Below are 14,232 nucleotides of genomic sequence, written 5' to 3'. Positions count from 1 at the left end.
TTTTGTGTTTTCTTGACTATGCTCTAGCCAAAAGCTTTGTCTTAAATAATTGAGATGGGATGAACTACTGGGTATTTTTCATCTATTGAAAAGAATTTGTGCTGCTACTGACATTACTGACAGAGACTCTAGGGCTGTACTAAAGTGAGCTCAAAACAGGTTTTCAGAGGAAAAGAGAAGTTGTTTGCCCAAAGCTCTTACAGAAGGAAGGGTTGTGGAATGGTGGAAATACATGTGACATAGTGCATTGTGAATTTATTATAATTTGCAACAGTACTTAAGCAGTGCAATATAATGTTGATGTGCAGGGGGTTCTTCAGAAGAAAGTGAAGCCAAAGAAGACGATGGTGAAGACAATCGAAAGCGTTACTCCTTTCGGCAGAGGAAAACTGTTGAGCGCTATCAAGCTCCATTGCAAAGTAGGTTATAGGCACAACTTCTCTTAAGAACTAATTTCTTGCATGGAAGTTGGAGTGTTATGTTGTTTTTTTTTTAATGAAAATACCTACACACACTCAACTTCTATTCAAATATCTTACCTGCAATTTTATTAAGTTCATATATCCTCTGCGCATTCTATTTCTTTGCTTTTTGGCATCCTTATTGTTATTTTTCAATAAAAATAATACCTATGTATCCTTGAAAAAATAGTAAGTAAACAGACTTGATGACCTTACTCTTGTGGTTTTCAGTTCTTAAAACTCAGGTGTGTATGTTTTTTCTTTTATTGTGTACTGATTTTAAAAAACAACCTCTTCCTCCCCCCTCTTGAAACTTCCCTAGAACTTCAAGATGGGTGATAACACATCCCATTCTCTGCCTCTTAGTATCCTGCTTTCTCTTAAACTTTGTAATGTTTAATGTTAAATGTTTGTAACATTGTTCCAATTTTTTTACTTTGAACAGAACCAAAAAAACGTAAGATGTATTTTTCAGACAGGCCATCACCTGTCAGACAGAGAGATTCATGCAAGGGAACTAACAGGTATGAGTTTGGTTAGTGATAATTATTTCTAAGTAGTGCTGTCAGTCAAATGACTGAATACTGCTTTCAAGGGTTTTTGGACTCTTGGTAATTAGATATTAACAGTATGGTTATTGCTGTGGTAGTCTGAGGGAATAAAGAAAGCAAATATTGGAGGAAAGCCTATCTGTTTCATTGGCCATTAGATTTTATTAGAAAATGCAGTTTTTGTGGTGATGAGAGAGTTATGGCTGAGATTGTATAACTAAATTAATTTGTTCTGGAATTGAAGCCAAAGTCTTCCTCTGAAAATCTGAGACTGTTTTGTCTTGAGGGATGCAAATAATTTTCTTAAAACTAAAACAAATTCAATTAGAGAGAGTATGGAAGTTTTATTGATTTTTTTTAATCAGTCAGGTACTGATTCTGGTTTCTCTTTGGAGTCAGTTCCAGCTTCTGTGTGAAACTATACTTAAAGCAAGAAAAATAAGTAAAATTCTAAATTACAAATTTCAATAGTAATGACAAATAGGTTTATCATCCTGCAAGTGTTGTAGATAGGAGTACTTTATTTAGCATCCTTGAAATTAGGCAGTTATGGAAGGAGGGAGTTATGAAACCATATTTTGAAATTAAGAGGTTGGTGTTTCACAGTAGATATATAATGCTAAGTGAAACTTGATTTGTGGGTGAGAGCGTGTGGACAAAAAGAGTAACTTGGTTAAGAAATTTCTTTGCACACTGGTTAAACATCTTCCTAACAGAAATGAAATTTTGTCACTAGGAAAATCACATAAAGTAGTTTGAAATCAGATTCATAAGGAGTGCAATAATCTGGAAATTTATTAGATCTCAAAGTAAACTGAGACAGTGTTCACTTCAATTTTGATATTACTTACTGTTTATTTTAATTTTTTTAATTGTTTGTTTAAATGTTTGCAGACGGAGACACACAGTCCCCAGCAGTGATTCCTCTTCCTCATCTGATGATGAAGAGGATTTTGAGAGGCAGAGGAACAGAAATTTAAGAAGGTTAATGCAATTGGAGAACAGGGGAGGAAGGAGACTACTTGGGAGGACTTTACATCTTCCTAACTGTGTAGTGTTACCATCTTCATCTTGTTCAGTTTCTAAATTCTGGCAATCCTGTCTGTTGATACAACTGTAACTGGACTCTCTACAACTGGATTTTTAGAATAGATTTTAATAAGCAATTTGATTTCAAGGTGGGAAGGGGGGATAACAACACAGATGAAGTTTCTCAGTGTAAAATTCTGCTGCTCCTATGCTTTACAGTAGCTGATTCAGAGAGTAATCCACTGTAACAGGGGATGTTATAAGTAGAGGAAATGAAGGGGATTTGGTTTCTTAACAAATGCTCTAGAAAAACTATTTTAGTAACAGTCTAACAGCCTGATGTCTCAGATGTCTTTCAGAGTAGTCTATTGGCACACAGGTTCCAGGGCCTTGGGAAGGACTGGCAGTGATAGGCAGCCTTTATAATGCTAAAACCAACTGAAATAAATATTGGCTTGGGCTGTAACTTTTTGAATACAGGATTTAAAAGTATTTGAAAAGTATCAGTGTGTGGGGGGGTTAGGAGAGGGGCAGTTTACTTCCTCACATGAATCCTTGCCGAGGTCTACAAATAAGGGATATCTTGTTTTAAGCTTGTATTCCTATATATGATCTGTTGACTGGCATGTATAAGTGCTAAGAACTGTTAAAATAATTAACTCAGTTTAATATCTGGAGTGACCATTTTCCTTTCTTTATTCATGGACATTAATCATAAAACAGCTGGAATGAATACTTAACAATTCAGGAAGTTTACACTCATTTATAAGATCTTCTGCATTCAGTTTCTATTATTAGAAAATCAAAAATCTACATTGTATGTTAGAAGGCACCTTTCTTTTTCTCCTTAATTCAAATCAGGTCTCTTCCTGTCAACTTTCGGAAAAGTGACTTAAAGGGAGTTCACAAAGATCACATCAAAATCGGAGCGAGTCTGGCTGATGTTGATCCAGTGCAAATAGATTGTTCAGTAAGTATTTTTACTTCATTGTGTCACTGAGACATCTTCAGTAATTATGAGACCTTATAGACAGCACAGTATTGTGCTGTCTATAACTTCCTTGGCTTATAGTTTCGTTTCAAGCAGTTTGAAAATTGGCATGAATGTTTCCTTTGTGCTGACATCTAATTTCTGATGGAACTTTATCGAGGTTGCAGCTTTAACATCTAAAATGTGTTCTGTTGTCTCCATCTTAAGGTACGTTTTGATGGTGTTGGTGGTCTTGCTGACCACATTTCTGCTTTAAAAGAGATGGTTGTTTTTCCATTGCTTTATCCAGAAGTCTTTGAGAGGTTCAAAATTCAACCTCCAAGGTAAGTGTTGCTATTTAAAGCTGTAAATTCTAATTCACCTATTTTCAGGAAAATATTCAACTCTGAAGTATTGTTATGTTTCCATGCTTCAAAATTTTAAGTGTTGATGCTTTTGGGTTCTTTTAGCAGTAGAAAAAAGTAACTTTTTAAAAAAAGGATAGAATCCAGCATGCACGTAGGTTCAAAGATTTGTGGTGAGACTATCTCTTAAAAGTGTCTTGCCTTCAAAAAGGGGGTGGTGAAGAGGTTTTGAGTTCTACATGCAAGTGGACTTGATCAGCCTGTAAGTGGTAGTCAACTGCAGTTTTGTTTTGGGGAAGCCCAATTGTCTGTCCCACCAACTCTTTTTTTCAAGAGTTCCAGTATCAGATTTACAGTTGTGTAGACTGTGGACTTATAACTAAAACCTTGCAGTACTGGCTGTGCTTGGGCTAAAAATGCACCTGTCCACTTTTTACACAGCTGAATGGGTTCTGTGTTATGAAATGAAATTATTAGAGATTTAATTGTTAGATTTATATGTTCTAGGCCATCAACACGCAGTCATGTTATATTGAAATAGGACTTCAGATTCTTTGTCTTCAGTAACTTTAAAAATATAACAAACAATGAAGAGAGCTTTGTTTAAGAGAGAACAGTTGTGTGCTTCAGGGATGAGGGTGGTCACAGGTACTTTTCTCTGATATTTTTCTTATGTGAATTTTTTTTTTAATTGCAGAGGCTGTCTGTTCTATGGCCCACCAGGGACTGGAAAGACATTGGTTGCTCGTGCACTAGCTAATGAATGTAGCCAAGGTGACAGGAGAGTAGCTTTTTTTATGAGGAAAGGTGCTGACTGCCTGAGTAAATGGGTTGGGGAATCGGAACGACAGCTTCGTTTGTTATTTGATCAGGTACAGTGGAAACATGCATTGTGTTCTGTTTGAGTTGTAACTAACTTTCTGTGGTCAAGAGCAATTTATTGTTTTCCTCAACTCCTTCCAGTGAAGTGGGATTGTCAGTGTTTCATTATTCAGTAACATTTTTAGAGGCTGGAAGTCTTGAGAGCAATTAGGAAAAATTAGTAAAGCAGTCAAGAGAGCCTTGCAAAGCACACAACCAACTCCTTGCCTCAGGAAAGAAAAATCCAAACAGCAGAAAAAAAGATTTCAGGAGGTGGTGACTTCTGATCAGAGGGAAACAAATGCCGGCTGAAAGCATGGTTATTTTGAAATTGGTAACAAAGGTTGCTTCCAGAGCCTGTAATACATTTAAGTCAGTTCTTGGTGGTTGCCAAATAGCTGTAAAAAACAGTGATGTGATTTGTTTCCTGTCACCCATCTCAGTGGGTTGACCTCTGTTCCTGCCTTCTGTTACTCACAACATTTCACTACTTGAGATCAATTAGTAGAAATCCCTGATGCTGGTCTGAAAAATCTACTTCCAGTGACTTTGCAACCACAGTGTTGTTTGTGCATTTCTCCTCCAAACAGTGCTGTTTTCCTGATGTCAATATTCCTGTGTTTTCTCTGTAGGCCTACCAGATGCGACCTTCAATTATTTTCTTTGATGAGATTGATGGTCTTGCTCCTGTACGGTCCAGTAAACAAGACCAAGTTCATAGGTAGGGCATATTTTCTGTCAACATGGAAGCTGCTTGCTATTTGTGAAAAGATGAGCACAACCTATTTCACTTAATGTGACACATTCATTTATCCTAGTAATAGGAAAAAAACCTAGTAATTCAGTACTACTTAATTTCAGATAATCTTCAAATAGTAATTTAAAACAATTCAGTAAACTTGGTACCACCACGAGGTCTGTGTTACCTTATCTATTTTGTTATATCTTAAAATGATTTGTCTTTTTCTAGTCAGCATTTTATCAATAAGAGGTTGTCCTTTGAGTGAGCATTGGTGATGATGTGGAACTGAAGAAAATTAACTGCTGAGTAAAAAGTATTCTTTTCTTAGTTCTGTTGTATCAACACTTCTGGCACTTATGGATGGCTTAGACAGCAGAGGAGAGGTTGTGGTAATTGGAGCCACCAACAGGCTGGATTCTATAGATCCTGCTTTACGAAGACCAGGACGCTTTGATCGAGAGTTTCTCTTCAGCTTGCCAAACAAAGAGGTCAGAACTTCAACTCAACCTCAGTGCTTAATGTGGCAGAGTCCATCTTTGTAACAAATCCCTGCAACACAGCAGGATTGTGGAGCAGTGAAAGTCTCCTCAGTATTGTACTGCTTGGACAAAAGAGGGCTCACTGGAGAGACTGTGCTGTACTGTGGAAGGCAGACCTAGCACTGAATATATATCATTAAGATGATTGTAATAGGTAGTTAGTCCTCTAATTATTAGTTTTGCTTTCTCTGCAACCAGGGAAGAAAATGGGGTGCTGCTGCTCACCAAAATGTTTAAAAATGACTATGAATTAGTTAAGAAGAACTGCTGTAGCATTGTGAAATTGAAAGAAGTGGTGTGCAGACAAGAATTCTTTTTTAGTAACAAAAGCTTTGATCCAGGCTGGTGCTGGAACCAATTAAGTATGTTAGGAATTGGTGTTCTTACTGGTACTCAGTAATAGGGACTTGGATAAAGATGTGAAATCACTGCACAGGTGCAGGGTAGGGAAGCTTCTAGTTCAATGACAATAGGCAATGAGAAAAATATTGTGGGTGGGGGTAGCAAGCAAAACTGGAATGCAGTTTTTGTGTTTTCTTTCTGGCTGTCACTGTTCTTTTTCTTGCACTTTCTGGAAAGTGCTGAATTGAATGCTGGTAAAAGTGCACTAAACATTGCATTTAACACAAACATTTTTCTCCAGTTTTTATCTGCTGTCAGGAACAGGAGAGGAGATGCCATGAAACAGATCTAATACACACTTCCCCACTGTGGAAGAATTTTAGAAATCTGCCATAGTTAGTCTGTGTGCCATAAAACAATTCAATGAAAGTCCTGCTAAGATCAGAGATGGGGATAGGCAACATTTTACATTTTCTGGATGAGTGACAGTAATTTGAGTCATAATTATTGTTCTACTTGATAGTAACAGCAGCAACTGGGAATGGAGTGCTAGGACTGTTTTCCTTGCATGAGCTTTCAGAAGAGCAAATTTGATGAACTAATGAGACTGCAACCATGAAGTCTTGCTGAATTTGAGAGAATTTTCCATAAAAATCTGTTTGGAGTTAAGTTTAGGGTTTTTTACTACAATGTTTTCTTCTGGATCTCACACTTGGGAAAACTCACTTTTTTATAGAAGATGTAAATGCCTTTTACTTCATTGCAGCCCCCAGCAAGATTTTAATGTAACAAATTTAGAACTAGGAAATTTCCTGCTTGAAAAAACAGCATAATAACTGACCCTTAAAATACTTCAGAGTTTAGTAGATATGAAAAGTATTTGTATTACTGTGAGGTTTTGGGGGTTTTGTGTTGTGGTTGTTTTAAGAGAAAATTTAGGGCAAACTAAAATGCAAGTGTTTTGTTTTCAGGCGAGAAAAGAGATTTTCAAAATTCACACACGAGACTGGACCCTGAAGCCATTAGACAAGTTTCTGGAAGAGCTGGCTGAGAAATGTGTTGGTGAGTTTGAAAACACTGTAGGTTGCTGCGTGGCTGAGTCGTGGGGACCTGGAGCTTGTTCCAGGCAGTGCTTGACTCTTGTGCCTTGCTGTAGAGCAAGGTAGTGATGCTTCTGGCATGTCTTGGGAGCAAACCAAGACAGATGCTGCTTTCAGTTTTCTTTTTTCTCAGAACACTGTATGGGTTTAGGCCCTCTTTCCCAGGAGTAAAGTTTTGACTAGGAGGCTGCTTCCTTAGTGCAAGCTATCAGGCTGTGAGGCACATGTCAAAACTTCTCTGCAGTGCAGTAATTCTTTAAATTATCTCTTGCCCTGTTAATTTTTGGCTGCATGCAAAGTCTTTCATTGTTGCACTTCAGAATTCTTGGCCTTGACTTTGGTGTTGCCTGATCCTGACATAACATTTGATTCTGGTTTTGTTCATAGGGTACTGTGGTGCTGATATTAAAGCCTTATGTGCTGAAGCTGCTCTCTGTGCTTTGCGCCGCCGCTATCCTCAGATATATGAAAGGAGTGAGAAGCTGCAGTTAGACATTGCTTCAATTAAAATAACAGCAAAGGATTTTCTCATGGCCATGCAGAAGACTGTTCCAGCTTCACAGAGGGCTGTGGTTTCACCTGGGCGAGCACTATCACCCATTTTAAAACCACTGTTAGAAAACACATTGGAAAGAATTTTACAAGCCTTACAGAGAGTATTTCCCCATGCAGAGCTTGCACTGAAGAAGGACCAACAGCAAGGTATAACAACAACATCCACTCATTTAAAATACTGCCAAAGCAAAAGCTTCTGATACATGCAATAACACACATAAACTCCTCAGCCATAATGACAGTTGAGTTTTATAACCTGGATGTGCAGAGTCCTGGATGGGAGCTGTGTGTGACTTGAAATACAGTTTTTTAGTTGTTGTACTTAAGGGCTTGGCTTCCATAGCATAGGTGAGCTCATGCCCCTCACTGCATCAGCCTTGATCAGGTTTAGTTTGCCAGTTGGTGAGAACAAATCAATATTGATACACTCTCTCTTGATTAATGGAGGTCTGAATTGTTACTTACTGTGCTAATCTCTGGAGAGTATTCTTCCAGTATCACTCCTGGTAGAGTTGGGATTATTTGCACTGATGAAACAGAGGCAGAGACCCACCAACACAGTGAAAGCACTGGGGCTGGGAGATGGATAATTGCACCCCCTCTCTGTTGTCCACCTCCCATTATCTCCCCTTTTTGTGATCTTCAGGAAGCCTTATTTAGAAGTTGTGTGGGTCTTTATACTCTGACTAATTCTGGGCAAATGGAAGTCTGTGGTCATTACATTCATTTAATTTCCTTACATCTGGTGGGAGAACTGTTTCAAAAAGCAGTGGCCCCATTGAATTTTTCAGGTGTCTAGGAAGTACAGAAGTGGTTCCTAATCAAAATTATTCCCATGGAAAAAAAACTCCCAAGTTTTTGTCAATGAAGAAACCTGATGCAAATTGTGAGACATAGGACAGCTTTGTAGAAACCGTGCAATTTCCTTACATCTGTAGTAGAATGAAGCCTTCAGAAAATAGCATTCTGTGTATGCCCTCAAAAAAATACAAGAATGTTTCCTGCACTGATTTCAAAGGTGTATTAATGCAAGAGTGAGATTTGAACTATTCAGGAAAGTCAACAAAGCTCTCATCTTTAAATCCTATTTTAGGAAATTATGTGATTGACAGTGAAGAGGAATCACCATCAATCTTTGAAGAGAATCCAACTCACAAAGTACCTGATCGTGAAAAGGCAGAATTCCTCACTTTAAACAGGTTTCGTTTGTCCCCTTTATGTTTACATTTTTAAGATGGCTGAGTCTGTAAACTGTTCTGTTGTGAGGGGTGCTGGATGAAGGAATGATGGGTGTGTGGGGGTTGGTCAATATTTGCAAGAAGTAAGTGTGAAAATCCACCTGGGTACTAATGTTCTAACCAAATAAACTGCTCTGGCCCATCAAACTGACTGGCTCTGCCCTATTTGCCTAAGTCAGTGGTCCACAGATTATCAGAACATGTTGATTTAATCCAGAGGTTTAAGATCTAAAAGATGTGCTGTCTGCCCTTTTAGCTTAAAAGAACCCTAAGGATTTGTGTAGCCATCTTCTTCCCTTCTGCCTTCTGATTGTTAAATCAGAAATAAATTGAGAAATAACTTGTTAAAACTGTGAGAAAAATGTCTACATTTTGTACCTTTAGCCCACAGAGTTTGTTAATCTTTTGATGTTTTATTGTGGAAGTTGTATAAATCAACAGCTGAAGCAGTAGATTATTGTTGTCACTGTTGGGTCAGTTATTCTTCTAAGATCTTTGACTTCAGCAAGTAAAGGTACGACAGTCTTGAGGTGGAAAAACCCACAAACCTCTTCACAAGTGTTTCATGCTCATAAAACAAGATGATTAGGAAATTAATAGACAATTCAGAGAGGAAACCATAGAAGTAATTTAACCAATCCAGTTGTGTGCTTCTTCAGATACAGCTAATGTGGTTCAGTGCCCACATTAATTTTTTTCCTAAAAATGTTGGTATGCTTCTTCCTTACCACCATCTCCAGGCACTACAGCCAAATTTTAGCTGAACTTGGCAGGTGTAAAGATCTCAGTTACCTTAAGTCAAGACCCATTGAAAATAGTAGTGAACATGGAGTGAAGAGACTCAGATTGGTTTGTGCTTAAAAGAGAAAGAGTTATTGTTCTGCCCCATATCAGGTCACTGACCAGTTTTGTGTGTGTATTTTGCTGGACAGCTTCCCTGAAGGATTTAGGAGCTCTTACTTAACCCATCTGATGGAATGGCAGACAGGCTGGGGCCTGGCAAGATTTCTTAGTGGAGGCATGGTACCAGTTTTTGAGAAAATAGACTTTGATAGTCTTCCTGATCAGTTTAGTTTATTTTTTCATGGAACAAGGAGTATATTTACTCCCCAAAAAAAGCATATAGGAAAAAGCTTCAACATCTGTGTGCCTATTAATCACTTGTTTTTAAACTTGTTGTCTTCTTACTGTTGTAGAAATCCTCGTTGCCAGCCAACATCTTTCAGGCCACGGTTCTTATTAGTTGAAGATCCAGGGTGTGGGCAGGCTTTTCATCTGGCACCTGCAGTAATCCATGCCCTGGAGAAGTTTCCTGTGTATACACTAGACCTGCCTGCTTTGTTTGTTAGCATCACATCCCCAGAAGAAACATGTGCACAGGTATCTTTTTTCTCATTAATCTGGTATGACTCATAAACTGAATATAAACTGTATGTAAATTTGTGAAATAATCAAAATTCATTGTTAATGGAGGAGGCCTGGTTGGAGTAAGCTTTTGTTTACTTCTGTCTGGAAATCCACTTTTTTTTCTAGATGGAATGATACTGTATAAGGATGGTATACATAGTCATGTTTTCCTTTTGAAAGGAAGCAGTGAGGGTGTTGCTAGCAGCTCTGAAAGATGGGAGGTGCTGCTAATAAAGAACTCTCTGTGGCAAAATTCCTGCTTGTCTGTATTGGATCCAGGAAATTTTCATTGCTTCCTAAGCCTCTGTGCTCTCAGTAGATGGCTCTGCATCAGCCTGATGGCATCATGCACTTTCTGAAGCCCTGTTTATGATTATATTCATAGGACAGTCAAGGTTTGGGGGAAAAGGGTTTCTTCTTTTACATATACAGCTTGCAGCACTGCAGTACATGCAGTAAAGGAATTAAAATTCATATAACACTAAGATTGTTACACTGGTGTGCTTTCCTTCACTAGGAAAATTAAATACAACCAGATTAGTGCTGGTTTCCTTCTTTTTTAGTTTTAGGCTGGGAATACATGTTGTTGTTTGGCATTTCTGTATCAAAATATTTTTACCTTCACAGAATTTAGTAGCAGCATTGGAGAGCTGTAGAGTCAGGACAGACATGTTCCCTGGCTCATTTGTCACATAGGAGGAGCAATTTTCCTTTTGTTATGTGATGGTTGCATCTGTGGATGAGTAACTATCCTGTGTAGTGACTGCCTGGATATACCATGTGTGCTTCCCCACCTTTTGACAGGAACTCTCTGAATATTGTTAATCTGAGAGGGCACATAGTGAAATTTGTCACTTCCCTCTGGCAGTAGATGCATTTTGTCTCCTGTGATTGAGGTGCCATCTGTAAGCAGTGGCTTGTGCTCTTCCAAAGCATATCATCTGCTCTGATGGATCCTTTGGTAGTAAGAAGTTGTGATTTAGCTCTTCAGGCAGACAAAAGAATGGTCACCTCTTATGAAATGTGCTTGAAATTATGCATTGTAAGCAGGCTTCTCACATAGGTCTTTGAGTCTGTGTGTGTGCTCTGTACTGAAATTGGTGTAGTTGCACTTGTGTGGCAATTTCTCCAGGCTAATACAACTTGCTGAAGAGCTGGTCGTGTTTTTTGGGTGCACCACAGATTGTCTGGGTGCTGGGGCTCTTTAGGAATTCTCTTACACATAAGAAGTTTTGAGAAAAACTTCTTATGTGTAAGAGAATTCCTAAAGAAATTGGGGAGAGATTCAAGTCTGTTTCTGTCTGCGTAGCCATATCTGTGTTTGAATCAAAGTGAAAATTTTGCCTTATTGTCAAGGAGTGGTTAATTTATTGATTTGTCTTGATGTTTTAGCTTCATGTACTCCCATTTCATAAGACAGTTTAATGTGTAGTTATTTAGTATCCTGTTCTACAGGATGTTGTTTTCTTATCTGAGCTTTCATTTTGCCAGTTGATGCGAGAAGCTCAAAGAACAGCACCAAGTATCATTTATGTCCCACAAATCCCTTTATGGTGGGACACTGTTGGACCTACAGTGAAAGCTGTTTTTACAACACTACTGCAGAACATTCCAACGTTTGCTCCAGTTCTGCTTCTTGCAACAACTGATGTAAAACATGGAGATCTCCCAGAAGAGGTATTTGTCAATACCTTTTTTACTCTTCCTTTTTTGTTTGTTAGTTTATAACTCCATTAAGCATGGGAATGCTGTACCACTCTAAAGCAAATTCATGCTGTTACTATTTAGGCACCCAAACACTCTTAAAAGTCTCTTAAGATTTGCTTTGACAAAACAATGCTGTGAAAGCATTTGTCTAAAGTGTTTTCTGAATAAAAAGATTGACTTCAACCCAACTCTTTCACCCTTCTCACACAGTTATGCTTATTAGACAGATGTACAAATTTGCTTCAGGCAATCATTTTGGTGACTGCAAGATGGTGAGGTGTGTGCTTAGTGAAGAATATACAGTGCTTGAGATAGTAAAAAGATTGTTTTACTGAAAACTGAAAGCTATTTTTACTCAAAAAGTACAGTGGTCACACTATTATTGATGGAATGTAATTTCAAATTTAAATAACTTCGTTATTATTTCAGGTGTTTTTAGATCTGGTAGGTGAAGACTTGGCATACTGGAAAGATAAAGTCCAACTTCCATTTAAGTAACTTGGAAATCAATTTTTAGTTGTATTCCTTAACAAAATTCAGTAAGACTACCTGCTGAGCTTTCTAGACATTTGTGGTGGTAAAATTACCTCCCCAGTAATCCCTCAAGCTGCACTGGGATTTCAGAAACAACATCATAGAGTGTTAAACTAAGGTGTTCAAAATGTGAATATGATGCTCTAATTATTTTGTCTAGGTAGCAAAACTTATTGTGATGTTTTTAAATGCTTTCTAAAATAAGGAATGAAATGACTTCCATACCCTTTGGTAATAGAGATGGAAAAACAGTACAACCTGGATATATGCAACTTTAGACACTTCATTTAAATTAATTAAAACAGAATTTTAAAAGCCACCTTAACAAAAAGCTGGCACTTATATGTTGAACCTTGCCCCTTCCCTCCATAGCTGCCATAAAGACTTAAGCTAAAGAACAGAAAGGAAGGTAAATAGAAAATAACCAACCTTGGAAGTGGTGACTGTCAACTCAGTGGTTTATCACCTCTTTTTTTCATGGAGTGTAAACTCTAGATGGTATTATTCCTCAGAGCAGGTGTTTTAATTTGCCATTCTATGAAAATTTAGCCTTTTACAGCCAAGAAGACGATTTTACATAGCTTATCTTACTCAGATGAATATTCAGTCTAGTTTAGATAGGTACTCAGCTTTTTGGAATAGAATATAAAAAATTACAAAAAATGAGTGTGGCCTTATATCTGAAATATTTTTTCTCCTCATGCTTTAGATAAAAGCTTTATTTAATAATGATTGTGAAGAAGTTTTTAATATCCAGTGGCCTACCTGTGCTGAAAGAAGAAGTTTTTTTGAAGACTTAGTTATGAAGCAAGCTGCTGAACCTCCTGCATCAAAAAACAACTCAGGTGAGGATATTCAAAACATAAAACTTTGCTAGCAGTAAGTTAACAGCTAATACAATACCGTGTTTCCTTTGGGGTAATTTTCTATCAATTATTTTTCATGTGCTTGTGTTTGAGTACTATTAATTGACTAAAATTTTCCAAATAACTTAAGCTCGGCAGCCGCTGGAAGTTCTGCCTGTAGCACCGCCACCAAAGCCTCGACAACTGTCAGAGGAAGAACTAAAACAGCTGGAGGAGCAGGAGGAGGACACGCTGCGGGAGCTGAGGATTTACTTACGGGACGTGACTCACAGACTTGTCATTGACAGACGTTTCAGGGCATTTACAAAGCCTGTTGACCCACAGGAGGTAAATTTAGTGTTGATCTGCAATATCATTATACCTCTGTGTATTCACAATTTCTGTGTGTGTGTGTGTGTGTGTGTGTGTTCCTCAGTGTTTGTGTGTTCTTTCTAGGAAGGTTTATCTTTGTCTTTAGGATCATAGTATTATGAATCTGCAGGATATGGGAAGTGAATTTTTGTTTTGTTTTTACTTTTTTTTGACCCTTTGGGTCACTCAAATGTCTGTTATTTGAGTGTTCGCTGAAGTCCCTGTATTCCTTCTAAAACCTCTTTAAAACTTGAGGTTAGGAGGGTCATCCAAGAAGGATCATCTAGTCCAAGTGCCAATTATATCAAATGCCAACACAGTTTGCTTGTGAAAAGGCTTTGATATGTAGGTGTATTACAGCACTAAAAAGGAGATCTCTTTTTCTCTGTAATTATAAACAATACTTCCAGGGCTGTTTTAATAAAGGGTAAAGCTCTCCAATTGTCTGTCCATAGTTTCTGCAAGAACAGGAGTAGAAGCAGAAATTTGTCAGATTTTCAGATTCTGTTCTCAGGGGCCTTTCCTTGCTATAAAATCAACCATAAAGGCTGTGTGATTTTTTTCTTCCTCCCATATGCTTCTCATATAATTCATTAAATAAGTGCAGGCTGGGG

The 14,232-nt window shown here is 37.9% G+C and overlaps 1 protein-coding gene across 3 annotated transcripts in view; it reads left to right on the top strand.

Moving 5' to 3' along the window:
* The window catches only part of ATAD2 (ATPase family AAA domain containing 2), a 30,735-nt gene that overhangs the window by 8,602 nt on the left and 7,901 nt on the right, over positions 1–14,232 (top strand). For all 3 annotated transcript variants that reach the window (XM_030235150.2, XM_018913659.3, XM_030235065.2), the window contains exons 7-21: positions 309–419; positions 907–985; positions 1,907–1,996; positions 2,903–3,011; positions 3,240–3,355; positions 4,074–4,248; positions 4,870–4,958; positions 5,308–5,467; positions 6,832–6,922; positions 7,348–7,662; positions 8,609–8,714; positions 9,950–10,133; positions 11,652–11,837; positions 13,111–13,246; positions 13,398–13,594. In XM_030235150.2, the coding sequence (XP_030091010.1) occupies positions 309–419; positions 907–985; positions 1,907–1,996; positions 2,903–3,011; positions 3,240–3,355; positions 4,074–4,248; positions 4,870–4,958; positions 5,308–5,467; positions 6,832–6,922; positions 7,348–7,662; positions 8,609–8,714; positions 9,950–10,133; positions 11,652–11,837; positions 13,111–13,246; positions 13,398–13,594 (2,144 nt within the window). The remainder of the gene's footprint in view (positions 1–308; positions 420–906; positions 986–1,906; positions 1,997–2,902; positions 3,012–3,239; positions 3,356–4,073; positions 4,249–4,869; positions 4,959–5,307; positions 5,468–6,831; positions 6,923–7,347; positions 7,663–8,608; positions 8,715–9,949; positions 10,134–11,651; positions 11,838–13,110; positions 13,247–13,397; positions 13,595–14,232) is intronic.

The sequence above is a fragment of the Serinus canaria genome, chromosome 2 (assembly GCF_022539315.1).
Source record: "Serinus canaria isolate serCan28SL12 chromosome 2, serCan2020, whole genome shotgun sequence".
In the NCBI taxonomy this organism is placed as follows: Eukaryota; Metazoa; Chordata; class Aves; order Passeriformes; family Fringillidae; genus Serinus; species Serinus canaria.
Note: the sequence above shows the minus strand (reverse complement) of the source record. Positions and strands in the feature narration are given on the sequence as shown.